Source organism: Nyctereutes procyonoides, unplaced genomic scaffold (assembly GCF_905146905.1).
Source record: "Nyctereutes procyonoides isolate TBG_1078 unplaced genomic scaffold, NYPRO_anot_genome, whole genome shotgun sequence".
NCBI classification, from domain to species: domain Eukaryota; kingdom Metazoa; phylum Chordata; class Mammalia; order Carnivora; family Canidae; genus Nyctereutes; species Nyctereutes procyonoides.
The window spans coordinates 5869065-5895470 of NW_026575124.1; the positions used below are offsets into that span (position 1 = coordinate 5869065).

At 36.5% G+C, this 26406-nt stretch overlaps 2 protein-coding genes across 2 annotated transcripts; one reads left to right on the forward strand and one right to left on the reverse strand.

Annotated features, from left to right (window-relative positions):
- Positions 1 to 13849: 13849 nt before the first annotated feature.
- On the forward strand, positions 13850 to 14794 carry LOC129517270 (olfactory receptor 6C4-like). Its single transcript, XM_055336954.1, has one exon. It carries the CDS (start codon positions 13850 to 13852, stop codon positions 14792 to 14794), a length of 945 nt encoding a protein of 314 aa, XP_055192929.1.
- Positions 14795 to 23124: 8330 nt separating this feature from the next.
- Positions 23125 to 24060, reverse strand: LOC129517406 (olfactory receptor 6C76-like). The gene has a single exon (XM_055337219.1). It carries the CDS (start codon positions 24058 to 24060, stop codon positions 23125 to 23127), a length of 936 nt encoding a protein of 311 aa, XP_055193194.1.
- Positions 24061 to 26406: the final 2346 nt, after the last annotated feature.

Sequence of the window (26406 nt, forward strand, 5' to 3'; positions counted from 1 at the left end):
CTTCTATTGCACAGAATGCTTCTAAACAAAGTAGGGGCAAGAGAACCCACAGACAAAAGCTTAAAAGGAGTGAAAGATTTGCTCTGAGTTTTTGAGTGGCACTTACTGTGAGGAGTAGATCTCAGGGTATCAGTCAGAGTCCCAGCAAAAGATAGATGTTATTCTCAGGATAATTGAGACAATCTTTATGAGGGGAGTGTTTATGAATCGGGGAGTTGGGGGGCAAAGATAGATAATTATCCCACAGCTCATATGACGGAAATTCCACATGTCTTGATCTGAAGAGGCAAGGGGAAGACGTAAGACCTGGAACCTGGACGATGCTACAACTATAAGTAAAAGCCACCCAACAGGGGCTCTGTTCTTTAGTAGAAGAAGGCAGCCACCCCAGCCTTAATTTACTCTGAGTCGCCCGAATCTGCTGATGCCTGTCCCTCATCAAACCAAATCTGAGAGAGAGGGCAAGAATTGCTGTCAAAGCAGTAGATGAAGGTCAGCTTTGTGGGGCACAGATAAGAATAGAAAAGTTATGAAGCATAAATGAAAATATTCACCCACAAGCCCCTATATATTCTGCAATACGATGCAAATATAATCTTGTAATGTGTATTAACTTTTTAATAATTTTTTATTTTTTAAAGATTTATTTATTTATTATTTATTTATTTATTTATTTATTTATTTATTTATTTATTTATTCATGATAGACACAGAGAGAGAGAGAGAGGCAGAGACACAGGCAGAGGGAGAAGCAGGCTCCCTGCAAGTAGCCTGATGTGGGACTCGATCCCGAGACCCCAGGATCGCACCCTGGGCCAAAGGCAGGTGCCAAACCACTGAGCCACCCAGGGATCACTTAAGTAACTTTTTAAAAGATGTATTGAAAAGTGGAGACTTGTAGTTGCCAAGAATTCATGGTGCAGATTCTTTATATGGGTTGCTGTTTTAAATGAGGTTATATAATAAGATTACCTTCGTATTAACTATTTGATGACATGGTTCTGGACTTCTTTGGTTATTGGCTTAATCATCTATTAATTTTTATTTTATTTTTTTTAGGATTATTTGAGAGAGAGAATGGGGGGAAGGGTGAGGGAGAGAGAATCTCAAACAGACTCCACGTTGAGCACAGAGCCAACACAGGGCTCAATCTCATGACCCTGAGATCATGACTTGAGCAAAAACCAAGAATCCTACACTCAACTGACTGAGCCACTCAGGCTCCTCTATTAATTTTTATTAATTAGCTATTACTTCTTAGAATTTAAACAAGAGACACTTGCCACTATAATGAAAGCCACTATAATGAAAGCAAGAGTAGTGATAATAATAACCTACATGATCTATCAAGGCACAGTCTTTCATAAATGGCCTTGCAACAACCCAACAGGTAGATCCTATTATACATTTATTTTTCATAGAAGATGAATTAGGACCAGAAAGTTTAAGTATCTTTACAGGGCAAAGAGTTATTGAGAGGTAACCACAAAAATTCAAATTCATACCTTTCTGCATTTGAAATTCAAATGTTGACTTCTTAAAAATCTCCAGGATATTTTCATCCTGATAAAACACCACTTATATGTGGGAATTTTGCCTTTAAGGCATAAATACCTTAATTCAACTAAGAAGACAAAAGGAAGCCGAGTCAAATGTAATTTGGGTTAATTTCATATTTCCACACTCATAAAGATATATTGGCTTTGAATATGCAATTTATGCCTGATACTCTCTGTTGCTCTAAGTATTCATTAGCCAATGTTTTTCTTAATTGTACAGATTTTTTTTAAATTGTTATTTATTTATGATAGTCACAGAGAGAGAGAGAAAGAGGCAGAGACATAGGCAGAGGGAGAAGGAGGCTCCATGCACCGGGAGCCTGACGTGGGATTCAATCCCGGGTCTCCAGGATCGCGCCCTGGGCCAAAGGCAGGCGCCAAACCGATGCGCCACCCAGGGATCCCCAGATTTTTCTTTAAGCAGAAACTACCCTCCATCATTCTTGTTCAGTATCCCAGAAAAATTTAAAATCATCACAAATTGCAAATTTGTGATGACTTTTAATTTAATTATAATTTCCTGTGGTATGTATCCATTGAGTATAATGGGAGTTTGGGATAGGGAATGTCGGTTCCTTTAAATCTTTCTCCTTCAGTGGCCTTTTAATTGTTTAACCTAACTCACATACTCCAAATTAATGTTGCTAAGTTCAGTGATCATCTGGTAAGACTGTTGCAATAGTTTTTTTTAAAATATTCATTTATTTGAGAGCAATATAGTGCAGTGGGAGGGGTAGAGGGAAAGGGAGAGAATCTCAAGAAGACTCCCCACTAAGAGTGGAGCCCACTCGCAGGTCACCATGCCACCGTCCTTGATCCCACAACACTCAGATCATGACCTGAGCCAAAATCAGGAGTAGACACTTGACTGACTGAGCCATTCAGGTACCCCTGGTTTCTTACTATTTGAATGTGACTCATGAGTAGACTGTGAGATTATAAAATCAGTTTAGTTGTGTATATGTATGTGTTTAATAAGCTAGCATAATAAAATCAAGAATAGATTAACATAACAATTTATGGAAAGAGTTTATGGGAGCATCTGATACATAGTAAACCCTATCTGAGTGTCTCAAGTATTATTGTTAGAATAAGAGAAAATATAGGGACATCTGGGGGCTCAGCAGTTGAGCATCTGCCTTTGACTCAGGTTGTGATCTCGGGGTCCCGGGATCGAGTCCCACATCAGGCTGATTCTCCCCTGTCTCTCTCTCTCTCTCTCTCTCTCTCTCTCTCTCTGTATTTCATGAATAAATAAATAAAACCTTTAAAAAAGAGAGAAAATATAAATTGGATCCCACATATGAAAAAGTATGTTTTAGTTATGCATGTATTATGTTTTGAGTGAAAAGTAAAATTAATTTCTTCTTGTAAGATGTAAGCAAAAATTTTTATAAGGCATTCACTTATTGCATATTTTGTGTGATTTATATCCCATGGCTTTTTGCAGGGAATTTAAAATACAATTATGATCTTTCATACAGTTTTATTTAAATTAATATAAGCCACAGAGCCACAAAACCCTTGAGGAGACTTTTTAAGCCTGTCATCCTTAATTTACAAAGTGATTTTTTCGTTAGAATTCCAAAAGCTAATTAATGGAGTCATTATTATATCTGGAGAGATTATTAAAAGGACACATTGGATGAGTTGTTCACACACAAAAATGCTAAGATTTTTCATCACTTAACAGCAATTCCAGAATTTTCTATGGACAAATATTTTCATCACTTTTTTAATGATGATATGATTGATTTTTTTCAGTTATCGTGCAAAAAACATTCTGTAAGGAGTTTTTCTTAAGTTTACAATTCCACAAATCACTGCCCTATATGTGCCTCTATTGTTATTTAGAAGCATTTCTGGTTGTATGTCCTCCAAATACCTGTAAGTTTAAGTGTCAGAGGATATCCTCAAAGGCCAACCCTGGTATCCCTAAGATAAGAATTGGTTAGATCAGTTACTTTACATATTATCCAATCCTGTCACATGTATGAGAGCTGAGGTAAGAAGAGCAGTCAACATGGTTGACATTTCAATGTAGCTTAAAAATCCTATCTTTGCTCTATTTCAATGGCAGTCAAGTCAAATTAGTGAATCCAATCCAATGTGTAGCATTGGTTTATATTTATATTTAACATGCAGGAAATAACACTGCCCCAAGAGACTTTTATTCTGGTTAGGAGACAAAACTTAAGAGCAATTAGTAAAAATACAATCATATAATGAGGTGACAAAGCAAAATTCTCAATTGTTAAAATCAATGCTATAAAATGACCATACATTCACATTTATAAACTCTTATAAAATAATATTGATAGTGAGTGCGTGATATTTAGGTTGTAGAGAGGATAAAATGTACTTAAAATGCTGATTCATTATGGAATGAAACTTACATACTTGGTAGTCAGATAATCACAATTTTGAATTCTGGATCCAATAATCAGTAACTATTTATTCCCATGAACCATCATCTGTGCCACAGGCTTGTGGCAAAGTCATGTGAGTTTTCATTGTGCTACTACAATTCAGTATATTCGGAAAGGAGGGAGCAGTGATGATTTACTGACCACTTAGCCTCTGGACTCCTCATTTTGAGTCTTAGGAAAGGCAAAAACCATTTCCCATGGAGAAGTGAAGTCTGGATATATATTTTACCAGACTCCCTTAGAGCTTGTTTGCAAATTTGTAAGCTAAGCTCAACTAATCAGATTTTAAATTCTGATTTAAGGATGCAAAGTAATGGGGACTGTGGGGTTCACAGAAGCCAGTGGTTCCCGGTGTCCAGGGGCAGAGGAGACTGCAGTGGTGGTGGCCGTCCCCAGAGTCTAGTACTGGTAGTGCAAGATTAAGCTGTGGCGTCCATGTTTTCACTGTGGTCACACCAATGTGTCTACACAACGGAATCTGGAGTATTAATTTAGATTTTCACTGTGGCCCTGACTGCTGCTTATCTTTGTGTTTCCTTTCCCATTTTATATGTGGTATACTTCTCAACATCTTTTCAATATTTTTCCTGTTAAATCATCAAAAATCAATTTCAGTTTTTTTGGTTTTCTGTTTTTGTTTCTTTTTTATTTTATTTTTTATTTTTTTTTGTTTCAATGAACAAGTCTACTGGATAAAAAAATAAATCAGAAAACAAATAAACAAATGTAATTTGAATTAATTTGTAAGTTCCAGCAAAATGGCTCGCACAGACACTTTATGAAAGGAACATTCCAAATCTAGAAGAAAAAAATTACACATGCATATGTATATATGGGATATATTCATATATAGAGACAGAAATCCCTCTTCATCATAAATTAGTTGGGAATAACCTTCTGTGTGTTTCAAGGCCATCTGGAGATGGTGCAGAAATAATTTTAAACAGGCCTTTGAGGATACCTTGGTGACTTAGTTGGTTAAACATCTGTCTTCAGCTCAGGTCATGGTCCCAGGGTCTGGGATCAAGCTCTGCACTGGGCACACGGCTCAGTGAGGAGTCTCCCTCTCCCTTTCCCTCTCTCTCCCTCTGTCCCCACCCTTCAGACTCTCTATCATGCTCTCTCTCCCAAATAAATAAAATCTTTAAAAAACAAAACAAGTCTTCAGATATGGCCTTAAAAGTTATAATATTAATTTTCAGATTTGTAGGATGTATTTGCTCTATCTACAACCATTGATAAATTTGTATAGAAATATTTGATAGAAAAAATTTGAGAATTTGTTTAATCAATTTTTAAAATTTTAATTGAACGAAAACCATACATGAGGAAAACAAAAGCAAACATGTGGTAGAAAAAAAACAGTAATCTTACTTTTTGAATACTAGATGCATATACATCAAGTAATATTTGAGAAGGGAGAAAAGACAGTCATTTCAATAAATTGTGCTAGGAAAATTGGATATTCACACATAAAAGAATGAAACTAGGCCCTTATCTTATGCCACTCACAAAATTAACTTAAAGACTTAACTGAAAAAAAAAATAAAGACTTAACTGTTAGACCTGAAACCATAAAACCCCTAGAAGAAAACAGGGAAAATAATTCTTAACATGGGTCTTAGCAATGATTTTGGATGTAATACCTTAAGCAAAAGTAATAAAATAAAAAATAAACAAGTGAGACTGCATCAACCTGAAAAGCTTCTGCACAGCAAAAGAAACAACCAGCAAAATGCAAAACAATCTATGGAATGGGAGACTATATTTGCAAATTATATACCTGACAAGGGATTAATAACCAAAATATATAAAGAACTCATACAACTCAATAGCCTAAACCCCCAAATAACCTAGTTTAAAAATAGGCAGATGATCTGAATAGACATTTTTCCAAAAAAGACATTCAAATGCCCAAGAAGTATAAGAAAAGGTGCTCAAAGTCACTAATCATCAGGAAAACTCAAATTAAAGCCGCAGTGAAATATCCCCTTGGACTTCTTGAAGTGACTAGCATCAAAAAAGAAATCACAATGTCAGAGAGATATATATACACTCCCATGTTCATTGCAGCATTATTTACAATTATATTAACAACACATATATATGCAATGGAATACTATTGAGCCATAAAAAGAAGCAAATCCTGCCATTTGTGACAACATGGATGGACCTGAGGGCATTATGCTAAGTAAAATAAGTTAGCCAGATAAAGCCATGTACTGTACAATCTCACTTATGGAATCTAAAAAAGACTCATAGAAAAAAAGATCAGATTTGTGGTCATCAGCGGCAAGGCATATGGGTAGAGAATATGTGAAGTTGGTTAAAAGGTACAAACTTCCAGTTATAAGATAAATAAGTACTGGGGATGCAATATACAACAACACGACTCCAGTGAATGCCGCTGTATGGTAAATTTGAGAGTTGCTAAGAGAGTATATCCTAAAAGTTATCACAAGGGAAAAAAAATTGTAATTATGTGAGGTTGTGGATGTTAACTGAACTTACTGTGGTGATCATTTTGTAATATACATATGTCAAGACATTATACTCTACGCCTTAAGCTTATATGGTGTTATACGTCAATTGTATCTCAATAAAATGGAAAAAAATAAAATTAGTGAAATCTGAAAATAAAATAAATAAAAACCAAGATGTTATTTCTGGATCTTTCATTAACTATCGTGTTGACCTTGATCAAGATAGAAAGTCTTGAGACTCACTTTGATCATCTATAAAGGAGCAAGTTCTAAAATTCTATAAAACAAAAATTTGAAATAATAAATAATAATGTTTGGATTATAAATGGCAAAGTGGTTGAGAGATGGTGTAGGAATTGTCATGGACAAATTTGCAAAAAGAACTTAACTTTAAGTTGAAAAAGAAGAATGCCTTGTGTTTGCAAGGGAACACAGGCAGTGAAGAGCAAAAAGAAATGAAGGAAGCTGTTTGCATGTTAATTAGCATTTTCTCTTTTTTAATACACTTGTTTATAGGTTGGGTCTTTCTTTCTTTCTTTCTTTCTTTCTTTCTTTCTTTCTTTCTTTCTTCTTTCTTTCTTTCTTTCTTTCTTTCTTTCTTTCTTTCTTTCTTTCTTCTTTTACAGGCTTATGTTTTTAATGATAACCAGGATATTTGTATTCCATACAACATCTGTGATCACTGTTGTCAATTGAGTTGTGTCCTCCCAGATAAGTTGAAGTCCAAATAGTGGATATGTGTGAATGTGACTTTATTTAGAAATAGGACATTTACACGTGTAATCAGTGAAGATAAGGATATACTAGATTTGGCCCTAATCAACCCATTGGCCTCCATACCAGTACTCTCAGAATAGTCCTAATAAATTACCTTTTATTTTTTATTTATTATTTATTATTTATTTATTTATTTATTTATACTTTTAATTTTTATTTTTTAGAAAATAAAACATGCATTTGCTCACTGGGGTTAATGACAAAAATATTATTAAAAATAGCTATTTAAAAAAAGAATAGAAAAAAATAAAAAAATAGCTATAAATAACATTTGCTATTTGCTGTATCATCTACAGAAAAGATGATAATGACATGATGTTGAATATTTGTGGAAAATATGCAAAGGAAACAATATCTGAATATATTTATGCTTATAATGCTTAATTAGAGAAATTAGAGTGGCAGTTGGTAAAAATAGGCTCTTTATTTTTTCATCTTTGGAATAACACCCATGCAGTTGCAAAGTTAATAAAGCCTTTCCCAGCGAATTTGTCTACTATGTGAGAACATAGAGTGGGTTACTAGGCATGAGAAAATTTTAGGGTTGGATGGGTATATTTATTTCCTTGATTGTGGTGAAGTTTTCATACATTTGTGACATATCTCAAAATTTATCAAACTATATATTTTAAACATGTAAAATTCATTATATATTTATAATGAATTTATACCTCAATAAAACAGAGTATCTGTTTTAGACATCTAATTTGGCTTAAATAAATCCTCAACAAATATTTACTCAGCAAAGGTATAATGTTGTGTGTACCTCTTGTAGGACAAGAAATTATATATATATATATACATATATACGTTTTTGATATATATATTTTTGTATATATCTTATACCAAATCTGTACAATTTTCTGGCCTCTGTATAAAATATATATATTTATGTATATAAATATATATATTTGTATATAATGTATATATTTATGTATATATGTATAAAATATATATTTATGTATATATATATTTATACACATATATAATACCCTTCTGTATCATAAAGAATCTAGTAGTTGCCCAAAACTTCTACAGGCATACAGAGAAGCTAGTACACGGAGTCCTTCACTTAGTGGAGATGCTAGACAATAAACACACAGCAAATAAAGAACTAATAGAATTCAAGAGAGGTGTGAACAACAAAAAAACTTACTCTTCATAAAATATCAAGCCAGTTAAGGTGTTTGACAGGGGTTGAGCAGTGGCTGCCTTGGGTAGTATGATCGGGAAGCCTCCCCTGAGGCCCATCCCATTCTGAGTTCTCAGTGACATGAGAGAGCTAAACATGCGACGCCTGGAAAAAAAACATCACAGAAAGAGGGAAAAGCCATTGCAAAGGCTTTGAGCTGACGATGGGCTTGGCTGGCAGAGAAATAGCAAGATATCGATTCACATAAACCAGAATGAATAAGAAAACTGCTGATAGATCAATCCTACCAGTGGAAAGGCCAGGGAGGCTTGGCAGAGGATTTCAATCTGCTTATATGCTCTCTGTTTCTTCTTTTTACCTGTTAATTTGACCTATCTTTGTTGGGACAGAAAGCCAGGTATTCCTGAGCATTTATTTTTTAAAGACTTTATTTATTTATTCATGAGAGACACACAGAGAGAGAGAGGGAGGCAGAGACACAGGCAGAGAGAGAAGCAGGCTCCACGCAGGGAGCCCAACGTGGGACTCGATCCCGGGTCTCCAGGGTCAGGCCCTGGGCTGAACCGCTGACACCCGGGCTGCCCTCCTGAGCATTTTGTAGGTGACAAATTCTAATGACTCAGGGACCATTTCCCAGTGGGCCCTAGACCTTTATATTCTCTTTTTTTAGCCATGGAAGGAGCTCATTTGAAACTGAGGCAGAACTGACTCACTTGGAGGTAGGAGAGGACTGGTGGTGGCTGTATTGAATTAGAGGTGAAAAGTCTCTTTACTGTTTTGTCCACCTTTCACGTTTGCTTGTTGACACAACTGTGTACTCATTCTAAATAAATTTTTGATCGATCTAAGCAAATACAGGTAAAAAATTCAAAATACGATAGTTTAGCATATATACATATTTTCAGGCAGAAAATGTTACACCACACTCACAGAATAGAGCTTAAAGTCAAATTACACTTTCTTCTGTTTTACCACGATGCCCATTTCTACTTCTCATGGATTCAATATTCTTCACTTTCCTCCTAAATGCTTCTTAAACTAGCAAATAGGTCCGCCACAGAAGGAGACAAAGGCTAAATATGAAAGTTATATACAATTCATCATAGAGATGATTTTACTTTAGGCGGAGATAACTGAAGCTTTCCAGAAAAGATTGGGAAAGCTCTTCCACATTCTTTTTTTTTTTTTAAAGATTTTATTTATTTATTCATGATAGAGACAGAGAGAGAGGCAGAGACACAGGCAGAGGGAGAAGCAGGCTCCATGCAGGGAGCCTGATGTGGGACTAGATCCCAGGACCCGGGGATCACGCCCTGGGCCAAAGGCAGGTGCTAAACCACTGAGCCACCCAGGGATCCCTCTTCCACATTCTTTTAATTAAAAATAAACTTTCTTCTTTTTTAGAAAAAAATCAGTGTTCTAGTAGTAAATCTTTTTTTTTCTTTTTTATTTTTTTTATTTATGATAGTCACACAGAGAGAGAGAGAGGCAGAGACATAGGCAGAGGGAGAAGCAGGCTCTTTGCACCGGGAGCCCGATGTGGGATTCGATCCAGGGTCTCCAGGATCGCGCCCTGGGCCAAAGGCAGGCGCCAAACCGCTGCGCCACCCGGGGATCCCAGTAGTAAATCTTTTAAGTAAATATATTTTTGCTAAGTAAATCTTGTTTGGGTCATATGTTTATTATTTGATCATATATACATACATATGACTATGTGTATATCACATACAGCATATATATTATTTTTCTAGGAATATTTATTATAAAGGATTATCATCTTTTATTTTGATGAAAGGAATTTGATTGATATAAGTTTTTCTTCAAATATAAAAATTCTCATTTTGTTCTTTTATTCAGTAGATGATGATGTCACTTACTAATATATAAATGTTTTTGCTCTCATTCTTGGACACTTATTTACTCAGTAAAGTTGTTTCTATGATGTTAGAATCATTTACAAAGTTTTAACTGTGTCAAAAATGATTATTTAGGGATCCCTGGGTGGCGCAGCCGTTTGGCGCCTGCCTTTGGCCCAGGGTGCGATCCTGGAGACCCAGGATCAAATCCCACATCGGGCTCCCGGTGCATGGAGCCTGCTTCTCCCTCTGCCTATGTCTCTGCCTCTCTCTCTCCCTCTGTGACTATCATAAATAAATAAAAAATTAAAAAAAAAGATTATTTAAACAATAGAAATTTCGAGATATTAATGTTCTTTAGTGAATGCAATTGTAAGAGTACTTTCTAAGTTAGAATTTTCAGTCTTAATTAATAGTTAAGATCTCAAATGAGAAGATTAACATCAATATATCCAAATTATCTGACACTAGTTATTTTCATGTAGAGACAGAACATCATTACCAATTGTTCAAATCCCCAAGATTTATTGCAACTAGTTTTGGCAATATTACAATTTAATGAGCTATTTTGTGAAAGGGGTGAAAGTGAAAGAGGTGTGCCCTAATATTTTTCTGCATATAAAATATTGCTGTAAAGCTCATTGTTTGTGCATGATTTTTTAATTTCCTACGTTTATTTATCTGTACTCATTACAAAGTAGTAAAGATAATACATTCAGACATAGGTAAGCCATTATTTCTACTAATATTTAAATTTACATTTTTGATATGTTAATCTAATTATCATTAACAAAACAGAATTTTTAATAACCCTGATAAGCGCATAGCATATTATACTTTTAAAATATGTTAATATAGAGGTATTTAACAAAAGAGACAATTATCTACAAGAGTACAAATTGATTGAAATTATGTTAGGAACTCTGAAATTTTCCAGATATAATTCTTCTAGACAATTGGCCTTTCTAAGTTGGCAAAATTGCTGTTTTGTATTTATTAAATACTTCTGGAGCTTTTACCTTGATAAGAGTATATTATGTGTAGCTATTACTAACTTATTACATAGTGTAATATGAAAACATGTCAGTTGTTAAAATGAAAAGAATTTTATAGTGTTTTTTGAGTAGAGAAAAGCCAGATAAAGAGATATCCTTAATATCTCTTTGTGTCTGATGTTGAAAAATATTAAAAGAAAATTTTAAGGGGCTTATGCATACCCTTAATTGGAAGTTTTATTTGCATAAAAACCACAGCATTTAATAAAATAGGGGTATGAATCTTTAAAAAGTCAAAAAAATATTTCACATTCAATTTTTACCAAATCTGTACAATTTTCTGGCCTCTGTATAAAATATAGAGAGAAATAAGACCTTATTCTAAGGGGTAACTCATTCATGTTAAAGTCGGACAGATAAAATGTACATACTTGATATAACTGGAAAATAATTTGACTTTATTACCAAGTGTTATGCTGTGGTCAAGTTTAATAAAGGAGAGGAGACAAAATTATTGTGGATTGTGATTATTAGATGAAATTCATGAAAAGCTGAGCTTGAGCTGACATTTAAGGAACTATAATTTGCTGATGGGACCTGCGTTCAGCCAGAAAGCACCATCAGTGAGATTATTTTGAGTTTTGCCAAGTACTGACCAATCCATCCATGTATCAATATTAAAGGGTGATAGTGTTTATGGAGCCCTTACCATGGGCCAGGAAAGGCAAGTAGTATGATTCCTAACATTTTATTAACAATTTCAGGGCTGAAGGGTGGGGGCTGGGGGGCTGTAGTGAACACCACAGCCCATGCAGTCCCCAGCCCCAAGGCCCGGCCACAGGGGCAGCCCCGAGCCCCGAGGCCTGGAGGTCGGTGCAGCCCGAGCCCACATCACCTCCTCCACGACCATGCTGTATTTCTCAACCTCATCCTCTGGGAGCGGCTGGTATTTGTGCTGTGTGGGCACCTATGTCCTTGTCACTTGAGATGCCTGTGGCCATTTCCTGGAGGACGAGCCTGCCGTCCGCACACCGAGCTCAGCGGTGAGGGGGCTGCTTTCGCCCTCGGCCTGGCTCCGGGGAGCCGCCTGCACCTGCACCTGCACCTGCACCTGCACACCTGCCGCCCCCCCCCCCCCCGCGCGGAGGGCTGCAGGGATGGGGGCCGAGGGGCCGGGCCCTTCCAGCCCCGGGGTGGAGAACTCGGCCCAAAGGCTCTCACCGGAGGAGGAAACGAGCTGAGATTGAAGTGGAATCAGACGTGCCCTCCTCAGTGTCCTTTTAAAAACCATATACTGTAGTCCAATAAGACAGCAACTGTATAGATTTGCTAAAATAGGTTTTAGAATCATAAAAAAAAAGAAGGAGGGAAAAAATCGATCCAAATGTAGAGCTTTAGTAACTGCACAGAATTATTATTCAAAATGAGAAAATTGAAAAAAAAATACAAAACAGCAAAAAGAAGAAAATAACCAAGTTCAGTTTTTTTTTTTTATTTGCAAGTTCAGTTTTATTCCTGTAGTTCATACCTTGTTTTATTTTTACTCCATTGGCCAGAAACTGAGAGTGAAGAGGTTGATTTAAGAAATCTTATTAATCAAATCAATCAAATAAAACCTAGTCTCTAAAGTTGTTTTAGGTTTGTCTACATACATATGACAGCATCCAATGCCTTTTTTTAAAAAAGATTTTATTTATTCATGAGAGACAGAGAGAGAGGCAGAGACACAGGCAGAGAGAGAAGCAGGCTCCACGTGGGGAGCCCAATGCGGGACTTGGGGTCACGCCCTGGGCCCAAGGCACACGCTCAACTGCTGAGCCACCCAGGCGTCCCAACAACATCCAATAACTTAAAGAAAAATCAAAATATGAATATTAAGAAGGAAAACATAAATGAATGAAAAAAATGGTGAGAATAATTGAAAATGTTCTTAAGAAGCAAGACCTCTGATAATTATAAAGTAAAATAAGAAAATGCAGATGGGGGATCCCTGGGTGGCGCAGTGGTTTGGCGCCTGCCTTTGGCCCAGGGCGTGATCCTGGAGACCCGGGATCGAATCCCATGTCGGGCTCCCGGTGCATGGAGCCTGCTTCTCCCTCTGCCTGTGTCTCTGCCTCTCTCTCTCTCTCTCTCTGTGACTATCATAAATAAATAGAAATTTAAAAAAAAAGAAAATGCAGATGGAACTAGAGGGTATTATGCTGAACAGAATAAGTCAATCAGAGAAAGACACCATGTGGTATCCCTTATAGGTGGAACATAAGAAATAGCACAGAGGACCATGGAGTAAGGGAGGGAAAACTGAATGGGAAGTCATCAAAGAGGGAGGAAAACCATGTGACTCTTAACTATGGGAAACAAACAGCATTGCTAGAAGGAGGAAGGGTGGGTGGAATAGGGTACCTGGGTGATGGGCATTAAGGAGGACACATGTTGGGATGAGCACTGGGTGTCATACACAACTGATGGATTATTAAATACTACATCAGAAACGGAGTATGTACTATGTGTTGGCTAATTGAATTTAAAAAAATAAGAAAATATGTTGATCGCTTCATGTTATTATCATTTTCTGTCTTCTTTGTCTGAAGTTAATGATGGGAAACCAGACATCGGTGATAGAATTCATTCTTCTTGGACTGACGAATGACGCTGAGCTTCAAGCTGTGCTTTTCCCTTTTCTGCTGCTAACTTACGTCTTGAGCATCATGGGAAACTTGACCATCATCATTCTGACCCTGTTGGATTATCGCCTCCAGACGCCTATGTATTTCTTTCTCCGGAATTTTTCTGTTTTGGAAATATCTTTTACTTCTGTCTTTGTTCCCAAAATGCTAGTCAATATTGCAACTGGAGACAAGACTATCTCCTTCGCTGGTTGTTTCACTCAGTATTTTTTTGCCATCCTTCTGGGGGCAACTGAATTTTATCTTTTGGCTGCCATGTCCTACGATCGCTATGTTGCCATTTGTAAACCCCTGCACTATACAACTGTAATGAGCAGGAAACTCTGCTTTCAGCTTGTTCTGTGTTCCTGGTTCTCTGGTTTTTTGGTTGTCATTGTGCCTCATGCAATGACTCTCCAGCTGCCTTTCTGTGCCTCCAATGTCATCAACCATTATTGCTGTGACTATACCGTTCTGCTGCATCTGTCCTGTTCAGACACACAGTTCATAGAAGTGATGGAGTTTATCTTTGCAGCAGTTACCCTCATCTTGACCTTGGTGCCGGTGACTCTTTCCTACACGTACATCATCAGGACAATTCTGAGAATCCCCTCTGTTCAACAAAGAAAAAAAGCCTTTTCTACATGCTCCTCTCACATGATTGTGGTCTCACTTTCTTATGGAAGTTGTATCTTTATGTACATAAATCCTTCTGTTAAGGATGCAGAAACGTTTAATAAGAGAGTGGCTGTTTTAAATACCTCAGTTGCCCCTCTGTTGAACCCTTTCATCTATACCCTAAGGAACAAGCAGGTGAAAATAGCCTTCAAAGACATGGTCAGCAAGATAACGATGTTTTCAGGAAAACAAAAGTGAGGTTCATAATAATAAAAAAAATAATAAATGTTTGGAAAACTATAGATGTACATTATTATAACATTGAAGTGTTTGCTATTATCTATCATCAATATTCCTAACTGGACACCAAAACAGTAAAGCTACTTATTTAATGAAGCCTATTTTGCCATCACTTTATTTCTTTTTCTTTTTTTTGCCATCACTTTATTTCTTTTTTTTGCCATCATGTTACTTCTTTTTTTCCATAACTTTATTTCTTTTCTTTTTTTTTGCCATCACTTATTTCTTTTTTTTGCCATCATTTTATTTCTTTTTTTTTTTGCCATCACGTTACTTCTTTTTTTTTTGCCATCACTTTATTTATTAAAATTTTACAGACCTGTGTGTATATCTGTGTGTATCCTCAAACATTTTCATGCTACTTTTCCTTATCTTACTTCACTTTTAAGGAAAAGATTTGGGAGAAAGGCAGATTGAGAATATGACTTCCAATAGTTTACTTATTTACTACTTAGTTTTGCTTATCTTACTCACTGCCATATGGTGTTCAATTGCTGCAGTAGATAACTAAATAATCAAATATACATCCAGAAGAAATCTACTTTGGTTTGTTAATAATAGCTCAAATAATATATTAGTGAGTTAATAGAAAGTTGGTTACTTTCGAATTATATTATTTAGATTTAAATTTAGTGTTTCACTTACTGAGAACTTAGTCTATTAAATATTTTAGATAAAGAAAGTTCTGAAGAAGGGAAAATCAATACATGTTTGTTTTCTTTTTTTTAATAATTAAATTTATTTTTTATTGGTGTTCAATTTGCCAACATACAGAATAACACCCAGTGCTCATCCCGTCAAGTGCCACCCTCAGTGCCCGTCACCCATTCACCCCCACCCCCCGCCCTCCTGCCCTTCCACCAGCCCTAGTTCGTTTCCCAGAGTTAGGAGTCTTTATGTTCTGTCTCCCTTTCTGATATTTCCCACACATTTCTTCTCCCTTCCCTTATATTCCCTTTCACTATTATTTATATTCCCCAAATGAATGAGAACATACACTGTTTGTCCTTCTCCGATTGACTTACTTCACTCAGCATAATACCTTCCAGTTCCATCCATGTCAAAGCAAATGGTGTCGTTTCTAATGGCTGAGGAATATTCCATTGTATACATAGACCACATCTTCTTTATCCATTCATCTTTCGATGGGCACCGAGGCTCCTTCCACAGTTTGGCTATTGTGGACATGGCTGCTAGAAACATCGGGGTGCAGGTGTCCCGGTGTTTCATTGCATTTGAATCTTTGGGGTAAATCCCCTGACAGTGCAATTGCTGGGTCGTAGGCAGGTCTATTTTTAACTCTTTGAGGAACCTCCACACAGTTTTCCAGAGTGGTTGCACCAGTTCACATTCCCACCAACAGTGTAAGGGGCTTCCCTTTTCTCTGCATCCTCTCCAACATTTGTGGTTTCCTGCCTTGTTAATTTTCCCCATTCTTACTGGTGTGAGGTGGTATCTCATTGTGGTTTTGATTTGTATTTCCCTGATGGCAAGTGATGCAGAGCATTTTCTTATGTGTGTGTTGGCCATGTCTATGTCTTCCTCTGTGAGATTTCTCTTCATGTCTTTTGCCCATTTCATGATTGGATTGTTTCTTTCTTTCCTGTTGAGTTTAATAAGTTCTTTATGGATCTTGGAAACTAGCCCTTTATCTGATATGTCATTTGCAAATATCTTCTCCCATTCTGTAGGTTGTCTTTGAGTTTTGTTGACTGTATCCTTTGCTGTGCAAAAGCTTCTTATCTTGATGAAGTCCCAATAGTTCATTTTTGCTTTTGTTTCTTTTGCCTTCGTGGATGTATCTTGCAAGAAGTTGCTGTGGCCGAGTTCAAAAAGGGTGTTGCCTGTGTTCTCCTCTAGGATTTTGATGGAATCTTGTCTCACATTTAGATCTTTCATCCATTTTGAGTTTATCTTTGTGTATGGTGCACGGGAGTGGTCTAGTTTCATTCTTCTGCATGTGGATGTCCAATTTTCCCAGCACCATTTATTGAAGAGACTGTCTTTCTTCCAGTGGATCGTCTTTCCTCCTTTATCGAATATTAGTTGACCATAAAGTTCAGGGTCCACTTCTGGGTTCTCTATTCTGTTCCATTGATCTATGTGTGTGTTTTTGTGCCAGTACCACACTGTCTTGATGACCACAGCTTTGTAGTACAACCTGAAATCTGGCATTGTGATGCCCCCAGATATGGTTTTCTTTTTTAAAATTCCCCTGGCTATTCAGGGTCTTTTCTGATTCCACACAAATCTTAAAATAATTTGTTCTAACTCTCTGAAGAAAGTCCATGGTATTTTGATAGGGATTGCATTAAATGCGAAAATTGCCCTGGGTAACATTGACATTTTCATAATATTAATTCTGCCAATCCATGAGCATGGAATATTTTTCCACTCTTTGTGTCTATCTCAATTTCTTTCAGAAGAATTCTATAGTTTTTAGGGTATAGATCCTTTACCTCTTTGGTTAGGTTTATTCCTAGGTATCTTATGCTTTTGGGTGAAATTGTAAATGGGATTGACTCCTTCATTTCTCTTTCTTCAGTCTCATTGTTAGTGTGTAGAAATGCCACTGACTTCTGGGCATGGATTTTGTATCTTGCCACACTGCCAAATTGCTGTATGAGTTCTAGCAATCTTGGGGTGGAGTCTTTTGGGTTTTCTATGTAGAGTATCATGTCATCGGCGAAGAGGGAGAGTTTGACGTCTTCTTTGCCAATTTGAATGCCTTTAATGTCTTTTTGTTGTCTGATTGCTGAGGCTAGGACTTCCAGTACTATGTTGAATAGCAGTGGTGAGAGTGGACATCCCTGTGTTGTTCCTGATCTTAGGGGAAAGGCTCCCAGTGCTTCCCCATTGAGAATTATACCTGTTTGTTTTCAAACTGACAGGAAATTGGTTAATAATGATTTATACACACATTAAACTCTGAGTGAATCCAGAAAAGAGGTAAAAGGATGATTCAAATTTAGGTTAATTAGCGACATATCATTATGGCAAATTCTTACAATTTAGTGATGTGCCTAATCATTGTTCTGGTTCTCTTTAACAAGCGTATGAAACAAACCTATATTAACAGTATCTATGGTGTTAATAATCTTGTAAGCTTAAATCATATTCTTTCTAAATTTCATGCTAAACTTTACATTTTTGTAATCTGATCTCCTCAGGCAGAATGTCCATCACAAGCTGATATTTTCTGAACATTGCTTGTTCATATTTAAAGAAGCCAAATAATGAATTAAAGAAGCTATAAATGTTTCTACTTTAATCCTTTCAATGTACAGATGAAGAAAATTGAATCCTACATATATTAACAAACTTTTATTAAAGCATATAGTTAAATTTGTTCTCTTGAATTCTTTACTCACCCATCATTAGATGCAGATTCTATTAAGTAGCAGAAATACTAAAACAGTGGCCTGGGAAGCCATGGGGAAAGACGATTGAAAATGTAGAACTTGTTAGTTCATATACACCTGCCATAATTTCATCAGAAAAAAACCACCTAAGTACCTGACACATGGCTGATGTTAACAGGTGAGTAAGTTAGATACTGTGTTAGTTATTTAGACTGACAGGTAACTGACTCATTAGTTCACTTGATTATTTGTTTTCCACATCATCAGTACAACAATCGCAGTTATCCAAAACATTATGTCACATTATGGTGGCTGCTCAATTTCAGAAGACAGATCACATAATGATACGTAGCTGAACACTATTGACAGAGGTGACTGCTTTTCAAACAGACAAAATTCTGTTAATCACTGATTAAATTAAAACACAAAAGAAAATCAATCAACCAACCAACCAATCAAAAATCCAGGAACATTATGTTGAAGTACTTGAAAATCTGCAGAAGATAGGGGGAAAAAAAGTTAGTCGGGATGGAGGAAGCCTAGGACATCCAGGAGAATAATAAGAGGAAATAATAACTGAGTCTCTTAATTCAATTAGAATCTGAGTTAAGTTCAGGCTGGGTTGCAGGTCTTGTTGCTGTTGTTTTATTTTTCCTTGTTTAATTATTTTTACAATTTTATGGAGTTACAATTTGTGCAAAATAAAATGCATCCAATAAAGTTTATAACTTGAGATTTGATACCTGTATATACCTGTGAAACCATTGCTGAAATCAAGATAATGAACTTCAAAAGTTTCCTTAGGCACTCTGGCAATATATCTCTGAAGGCGTTGTAGTGTTTCAATGTGGCTGGGCTGAACTATTTCTCTAGGATGTCCCTTCCCTGTTTGTTTCCCGTTACGGTGAACCACCAGACAGATTATTTGGGATATTTGGGGAACAGAATAAAGCAGAAGCCATTGGTAGCTCACACAGGTTGTGTTTATCTGCTGGTTTACCTTGTTGGTGGGAGATGGTTGGGTTTATTTTGTTGGTAATTGTTCCATTTTCACCTGGATCTTTTTTCATCTTCTCCAACTCCAAATCCAGTTATCAATGTTTAGCTCTGTGGCAAAATGTCCAAGCTTTTATAGGACACCAGTAAACCTGAGCTCAGAAGTGACAACAGCTAACACATTTCAATTCTTCCTCATGCCATGTTAGACACAGGCTTTACATTCATCACTTAAATGAACTCAAAATTGAGAGTGGACCTATATGCACAAGGCAAAACATTAAAACTCCGAATGTAACAGGGAGAAAATCTAGATGACTTTGGGTTTAGTAATGATCTTTTAGATACAACATCAAGGCACACTCCATGAAAAAATAACAGATAAGCTGGACTTCATTAAAATTAAAAACCTCTGCTCTTCAAAACATAATGTCAAGGAAATGGAAGACAAGGCACATACAGGGAGACAAGATTTGAGAAAACACATGTAAATAGGATTGTCAACTCAAATACACAAAAATTTAGAATTCAACAATCTGAAAAAGAACAATATTAAAAAATGGGCCAAAGATCTTGACAGACACCTCACCCAAGATACTACAGAGATGGCAAATAAGCACGCAAAAAGATGATCCACATCTTGTGTAATCAGGAAAATGTAAATTAAAACAATAAGGAGATACCACCACTGCACACAATCCTGGAACATGACAACACCCAACACTGATGAGGATGTGGAGCAAAATGAACTCTCATCTGTTGCTGGTAGAATGCAAGATGGTATAGCAACTTTGGAAGACAGTTTGGCAGTTTCTTGCAAAATTAAACACATTCTTACTATACGATCCAGCAATCACTCATCTTGGTATTTACCCAAATGAGATGAAAACATGTCCACGCAAAAACCTGCACACGGATCTTTATAGCAGCTTTATTCATAATTGCCCAAACTTAGAAGCCGCTAAGATACCCATTAGTAGGTAAATGGATAATCTATGATACTTCTAGAAAATAGAATATTATTCAGTGCTAAAAATAAATGAGCTATCAAGCCATGAAAATACACAGAGGAAACTTAGATGCACATCACTAAGTGAAAAAAACAATCTGAAATTTTACAATTCCAACTACATGGCATTCTGGAAAAGGGAAAACAATGAAGACAGTAAAATCAATGGTTTTCAGAGGCTGAGGGATAGGGAGTGATGAGAAGGCAGGCCACAGCGGATTTATGTCTATATATCATAAATATCTGTATGATTATCAACCATCTATATCATCTACCTAGCTATATATTTATATGTCTATCAATCATTATACATTTTTTCCAAATCTATAGAATGAACACTCACTGAGAGTGAACCATAATGCAAAATATGGATTTTGGGTAATTATGATGTGTCAGTATAGGTTCATCAGTTGTAACAAACATACCACTCTGCTGGAGGAGGTTGTAAATAGGGAAGGCTGTGTGTGTATGAGGTCCATGGGTATATAGGAAATCTCTGAACCTTCCTTTCAATTTTGTTGTATACCTAACAGTGCTCTAAAATTAACACCTTAAATATTGTCCCTTTCTGAAATAGATTTCTAGGACTATCTGGCCTGATGGTATTTGTATAAACATTAAGTAAAATGTAGTAGACAAAAAAATAGGGAGTAAAAGTTTTCTTAGTTTTCATTTTCTCTTGCTTTCTACCTGAGGACAAAGCCACCAAGGGCCAAGAGCTACACCCCTACCCACCAAGGGCCAAAGGGTAGAGAGAACATTTAGTAGATAGGACAATTAGATAGATTCACCTTGGTTATGAGTACAGAGAGTCCCACCTGAAATTCCAAGGGATGAGCTTTCATTATTATTGGTTACAGAGAATCAAATTAAGTTATTGGCATTCATATTCTTTCAGTTTATTTCTTGGCTCCGCTTTTCTTTACCCTAGTTTCATAGTGAGGTAAACATGCTCTGTTTAATGAACTCCTGAAAGTTCTGGGTTTATTTTTATAGCTGTAATTATAACAGAAAAGAATATTCTAACATTTACAATTTTTTTTTATCACATCGAGTTTTACTGAACTGACTTTAGTTTCATGCCCAACGCTAATTGAGTTCTTAATTGTAGAGAGAATATGATCATTTGTAAAGCCCAGGGTAGAAGTGTAGTCTTGATCTAATCAGGGAGTCCAAAGCCTTGATTAGCTAACTATGGTTTATAGATCCGCATATGACTTACAGAAGTCATTCTACCAAAAGAAGATAATGAAAAAAAGAAAAAAAAAGAGAAGAAATGGAAGATGAAAGAAAAATTTATTGAAATAGAGAAAGGTGTGTATGTGTGGATGTGACAGAGAGGGAGAAAGAGAGAAAAAGAAGAGACAGTGAGAGAGAGGGAGATTATTTGGGGTATACAAAAGCAATTATCTACTTCAAGACAATTTGACTCTATACCAGGCCATATGGTAAAACTGTAGGAAGCATCCTCTAAGTACAAAACTGCTATATTACAGAGTCTTCCAGATTTTTAAGTAGCATATCACATATATAAAATGACAAAGCACTACAATAAACTACATTAGCAGGCAATGGAATCAGCGTGAGAATCTCTTATTGCATCTCTACACCCAACCCCAAAACTGAATCCAACATCATTTAGGAATACACGTAGACGAGTCTTTGCTACAAACTGGGGATTGCTGGTACTGGATAGACATAGCCTCTGGAATCAAGCAGAAATGAATTTGAATTCTGTTTCTCTGACTAGCTATGTGACGAGAGTAACTTATCGTACCTCTCTAAAGTGCATTTTTTTTACAAGATAAAATCAGAATAATTTATTCTACAAGTTTTCATTTTATTTTGTTTTTTTAATCTGGAGAATACTGAATTTATACTTTCAAACTAGCCTAAAAATATCTCAAAATTAAAAAAAAACTGGTTATTGCTATATTATAGATGTAGAATCTAAGAAACACAGTCAGTTCCAAGATGAATAAGGAATAGCTGATAAAGCATCAAATGTGATCTCTCTCTCTCCAGGATGCATTTTATTCTTAATCAAAGTTACTTGATTTAGTACACATACATGAGTCAGTATTTATTTACTTATTTACTTATATGGCATAAAATGTAAAATAACAATAATATACCATATGATATTTTATTACACTAGCATAGTGGGGTTTTTTTTTTTCAATTCTCAAGACAGAGGATGATATTGATATTTTAATCTCAACTTCCCACTTTTAAATATCTTTATTTAAAAACCATAGAGAATGTATATCAGGACACAAAAGCCAAGGAAAGGTAAAATCCCAAGGAAGATATCATATAATTGTTTCGAACTTATCAAGATTTTGTAAAAAATCAAATATAAAAACGCAATATACCACATAGGTATAAAAATAATTAAGTCTCCATGAACTAATATATAAAATTGACTAAAATAATCTTTCAAGTATTTGCTACATTTAAATGGAAGAAGCGGAGAGAAGAAATGAGTCAAATTTGAGGATGTTGGGACACCTGGGTGTCTCAGTGGTTGGGCATCTGCTTTCAGCTCAGGGGGTGATCCTGGGGTCCTGGGATCCAGTCCCAAATCAGACTCCCGAAGGGGAGCCGGCTTCTCCCTCTGCCTGTGTCTCTGCCCTCTCTCTGTGTCTCTCATGAATAAATAAGAAAAATCTCTTTTTTTTTAATGTTTTTTAGAAAGTGACAATGCTTACAATGGAACAGAAAAATAAAGTTTTAGTATTTTGAAATGGAAGCCATTATTGAGAAACAGGAGCTAATGTAAACATCTTGACACTTCAGAAAGAAGTGAAAGGAAAAATATGATTATATTTTGGATGGTGCAATAGTAAAATTGGGACCCAATCTAACCACGTCCTTCGCAATTTTCCCTACTAACCTTCCTTATACATCTCATTATGATTCTATTTGAATAAAGACAGAACTCTTTGTAGCAAGTTCTTAAATGCTTGCTTCACCTGCTGGTTCCTTAGAGTATAGATAAAGGGATTCAAAAGTGGAGCAACAGAAGTATTGAGAACTGCCACCCCCTTCATCAAGGAGATCCTCTGTTTGACCGAGGGTTTAATGTACATAAAGATGCAGCTGCCGTATGAGAGGGAGATGACAATCATGTGAGAAGAACAGGTGGAGAAAGCCTTTTTTCTCTGGTTGGCAGAAGGAATTTTTAATATCGTCAGGGCGATATATGTGTACGATAGAATCACTAAGGCCAAAGTGACCAGCAGAGTCACCAAAGCTAAGATGAAACTCATCATTTCCAACACGTGTGTGTCTGTGCAGGAGATCTGCAGGAGGGGAGCCGTGTCACAGTAGAAATGATCAATGACATTGGAATCACAGAAGTCCAGGCTTAAGCCTAAAATGAGTCCTGGAAAGATGATGAGGAAACCAGTGATCCAAGAGCTAAGGACTAGCTGGATACAGATTTTGCTGCTCATAATGGTTGTGTAATGCAGGGGCTTGCAGATGGCGACATAACGATCGTAGGACATGACAGCCAGGAGGTAAAATTCAGATGCTCCAAGAAGGAAGGCAAAAAATAACTGAGTTGCACAACAGTTATAGGAAATGGTTTTGTCACCAGTTGCCATGCTTACAAGCAATTTGGGGATGCAGACTGTCGTATAAGAAATTTCTAAGAAAGAAAAATTTCGAAGAAAGAAATACATAGGGGTCTTGAGATGGGAGTCCAGCAAAGTGAGGGTAATAATGACTAAGTTGCCTGAGATGCTTAGCAAGTAGGTGAGGAGCAGGAAGACAAATAGCACAATCTTCAGTTTTGGGTCCTCCGTCAATCCTGCTAAGATAAATACTGTCACAGTTGTACGGTTTTCCATCTTGACCTCTTGATACGCTTCTGCTCTGGTAAAAATATTGAGAAAACAATATGCACAGGAACCAATGGTAAATTATGAAGATAATGAAGTCAGAATATTAGTAGTTGCTATTGATTATACATACTAATAGGGCACATTTTTGAAATGATTAATCTAAGATAAACTCTAACGAAAACTAGTACTTATATTTTTCATTAGTTTGTTATTACTTTATTTTTGAGGAAAGACAAATATTTTCTACAAATCCGATGAATAAAAAACTATCTTATAAATCATCTTTGTAGTCTGGCTTAGATTTATGGCAATGAGGTAAAGAAATGAACAGGCATGTGAAAAAATTATTTTTCTTTCTTTTTTTATTATAAATTTATTTTTTATTGCTGTTCAGTTTGCCAACATACAGGATAACACCCAGTGCTCATCCCGTCAAGTGCCCACCTCGGTGCCCGTCACCCAGTCACCCCTACCCCCCGCCCACCTCCCCTTCCACCACCCCTTGTTCATTTCCCAGAGTTAGGAGTCTCTCATGTTCTGTCTCCCTTTCTGATATTTCCATTCGTTTTTCCTCCTTTCCCTTTTATTCCCTTTCACTTGAAAAATTTATTTCTACTTTTCTCAGTATGTAAGCACGAAGATGTCGCAGTACTACTCAGCCCGATGACTGTATAAATATCATTGCCTCAAGGAACTGACCAGGAGTACAACAGAGAAACACGGTGATATATAAATACTTACGATGGTTGAAAATAGAAATCAAGCTTAGATTCAAGTTTAATTCCGGAAGTAATTACGGGTAACAACTGTAGCTCTTCCCTGGTTTGGCCTGCGCTGCCTCTACTTAGATAATGAACACTCTTTCTTGGTCCTGATTTTTTTATTCCTGTAAATCAGTGTAGTGTGTTTTGTCCCTATTCCATCTCTTCATTTCTTCACTTTTACCGCCTCCTATGCCAATATTAAACTTATCTGATTGCATAGTAAAACTGACTTGAACAGAATCAAACAAATTCAGTGTTTCTTCTGGTTATAGTTCTGAAAACAGGAAGAGAGTAAGAATAATTAAGTGAAATGCAAAATAAAGTGAATAAGGGTTCAAAGAGAAGGGAAATAGAGAAGAAAAAGAAAAAAAGAGAAGAAGACAAAAGAAGTAGAAAAGAGGTAAGACAGTAAGGGAAGACCATAAAGAGAAAAACTTACCATTAAGACTGGATTTTTCTTCAGATGTGACAGTGACTGGTATTTAGCTCTGGGCCTTTTACCTGATAGACAGAAATGGGTTCCAGCAAAGCTGTCATTTACCTCCACCAAGGGGAATACAGAGAAGATACTCTGGCAAATTTTACTCAGATGATCAGTCACTTGGCAAGTGCTTTTCGACACTTGCAAATAATGCTGACTGCCCCCAAATACTGTGGTAAGTCGACAGCTAAGCCCGTGCAAATGGAGTTGTCTGTGTGGTTGAAAATTACATAAGCTCTCATTAAGCTCAATGTCATGAAAACTCCTAGGTATAAACATTGCATCCCTTGAGGGCAAGTTTCCTGTTTGATGACTTCATCATCAGTTACGCTTCTCTAAGGAGTTCATCATCAATATGAAACACTTATTAAACATTTTTTTTAGTTTCAGTGGTAGAATTTAGTGTATTCATGTGTTGCATACAGCACCTGATGCTCATTAACATCAAGTGCCCTCTTGGTACCCATCAGCCAATTACCCCATCCCCCCACCCATCTTCCCTCCAGAAATCCTGTTTGCTCCCTGTATTTACAAGTTTCTTATGGTTTGCCTCTCTCTAAGTTTTTATCTTATTTATTTTTCCCTCTCCTCCCCTATGTTCATTTGTTTTGTTTCTTAAATTCCACATGAGTGAAATCATATGATAATTGTCTTTCTCTGATGGACTTATTGTGCTTAGCATAATACCCTCTAGTTCCATCCACATCATTGCAAATGGCAAGATTTCATTATATTTGATGGCTAGGTAATATTCCATTGTATATAGATACCACGTATGTTTTATCCTCCCATCCCTCGATGGACATCTGGGCTCTACAGTTTGGCTATTATGGATATTGCTGCTATAAACATATAAACATTGGGGGGCAAGTGTTTGGATACATACCTAGTAGTGCAATTGCTGGGTCATAGAGTAGTTCTATTCTTAACTTTTTGAGACACCTCCATGCTGCTTTCCAAAATGGCTGTACCAGTTTGCATTCCCAGTTGTTTTATAGGTCCAAGGAGACCGCATTGTTATACACCAAGGAGTCAAGGAAGTATATGTCAATGTCCCTGCCTATTGTGGCTTACCAACGTATTGAGGAGACAAAATCTGTGCGTGAA

Bases quoted from the DNA above. Each gene is read 5' to 3' on its own strand.
- LOC129517270 (XM_055336954.1), top strand. From the start codon at position 13,850: ATGGGAAACCAGACATCGGTGATAGAATTCATTCTTCTTGGACTGACG.
- LOC129517406 (XM_055337219.1), bottom strand. From the start codon at position 24,060: ATGGAAAACCGTACAACTGTGACAGTATTTATCTTAGCAGGATTGACG.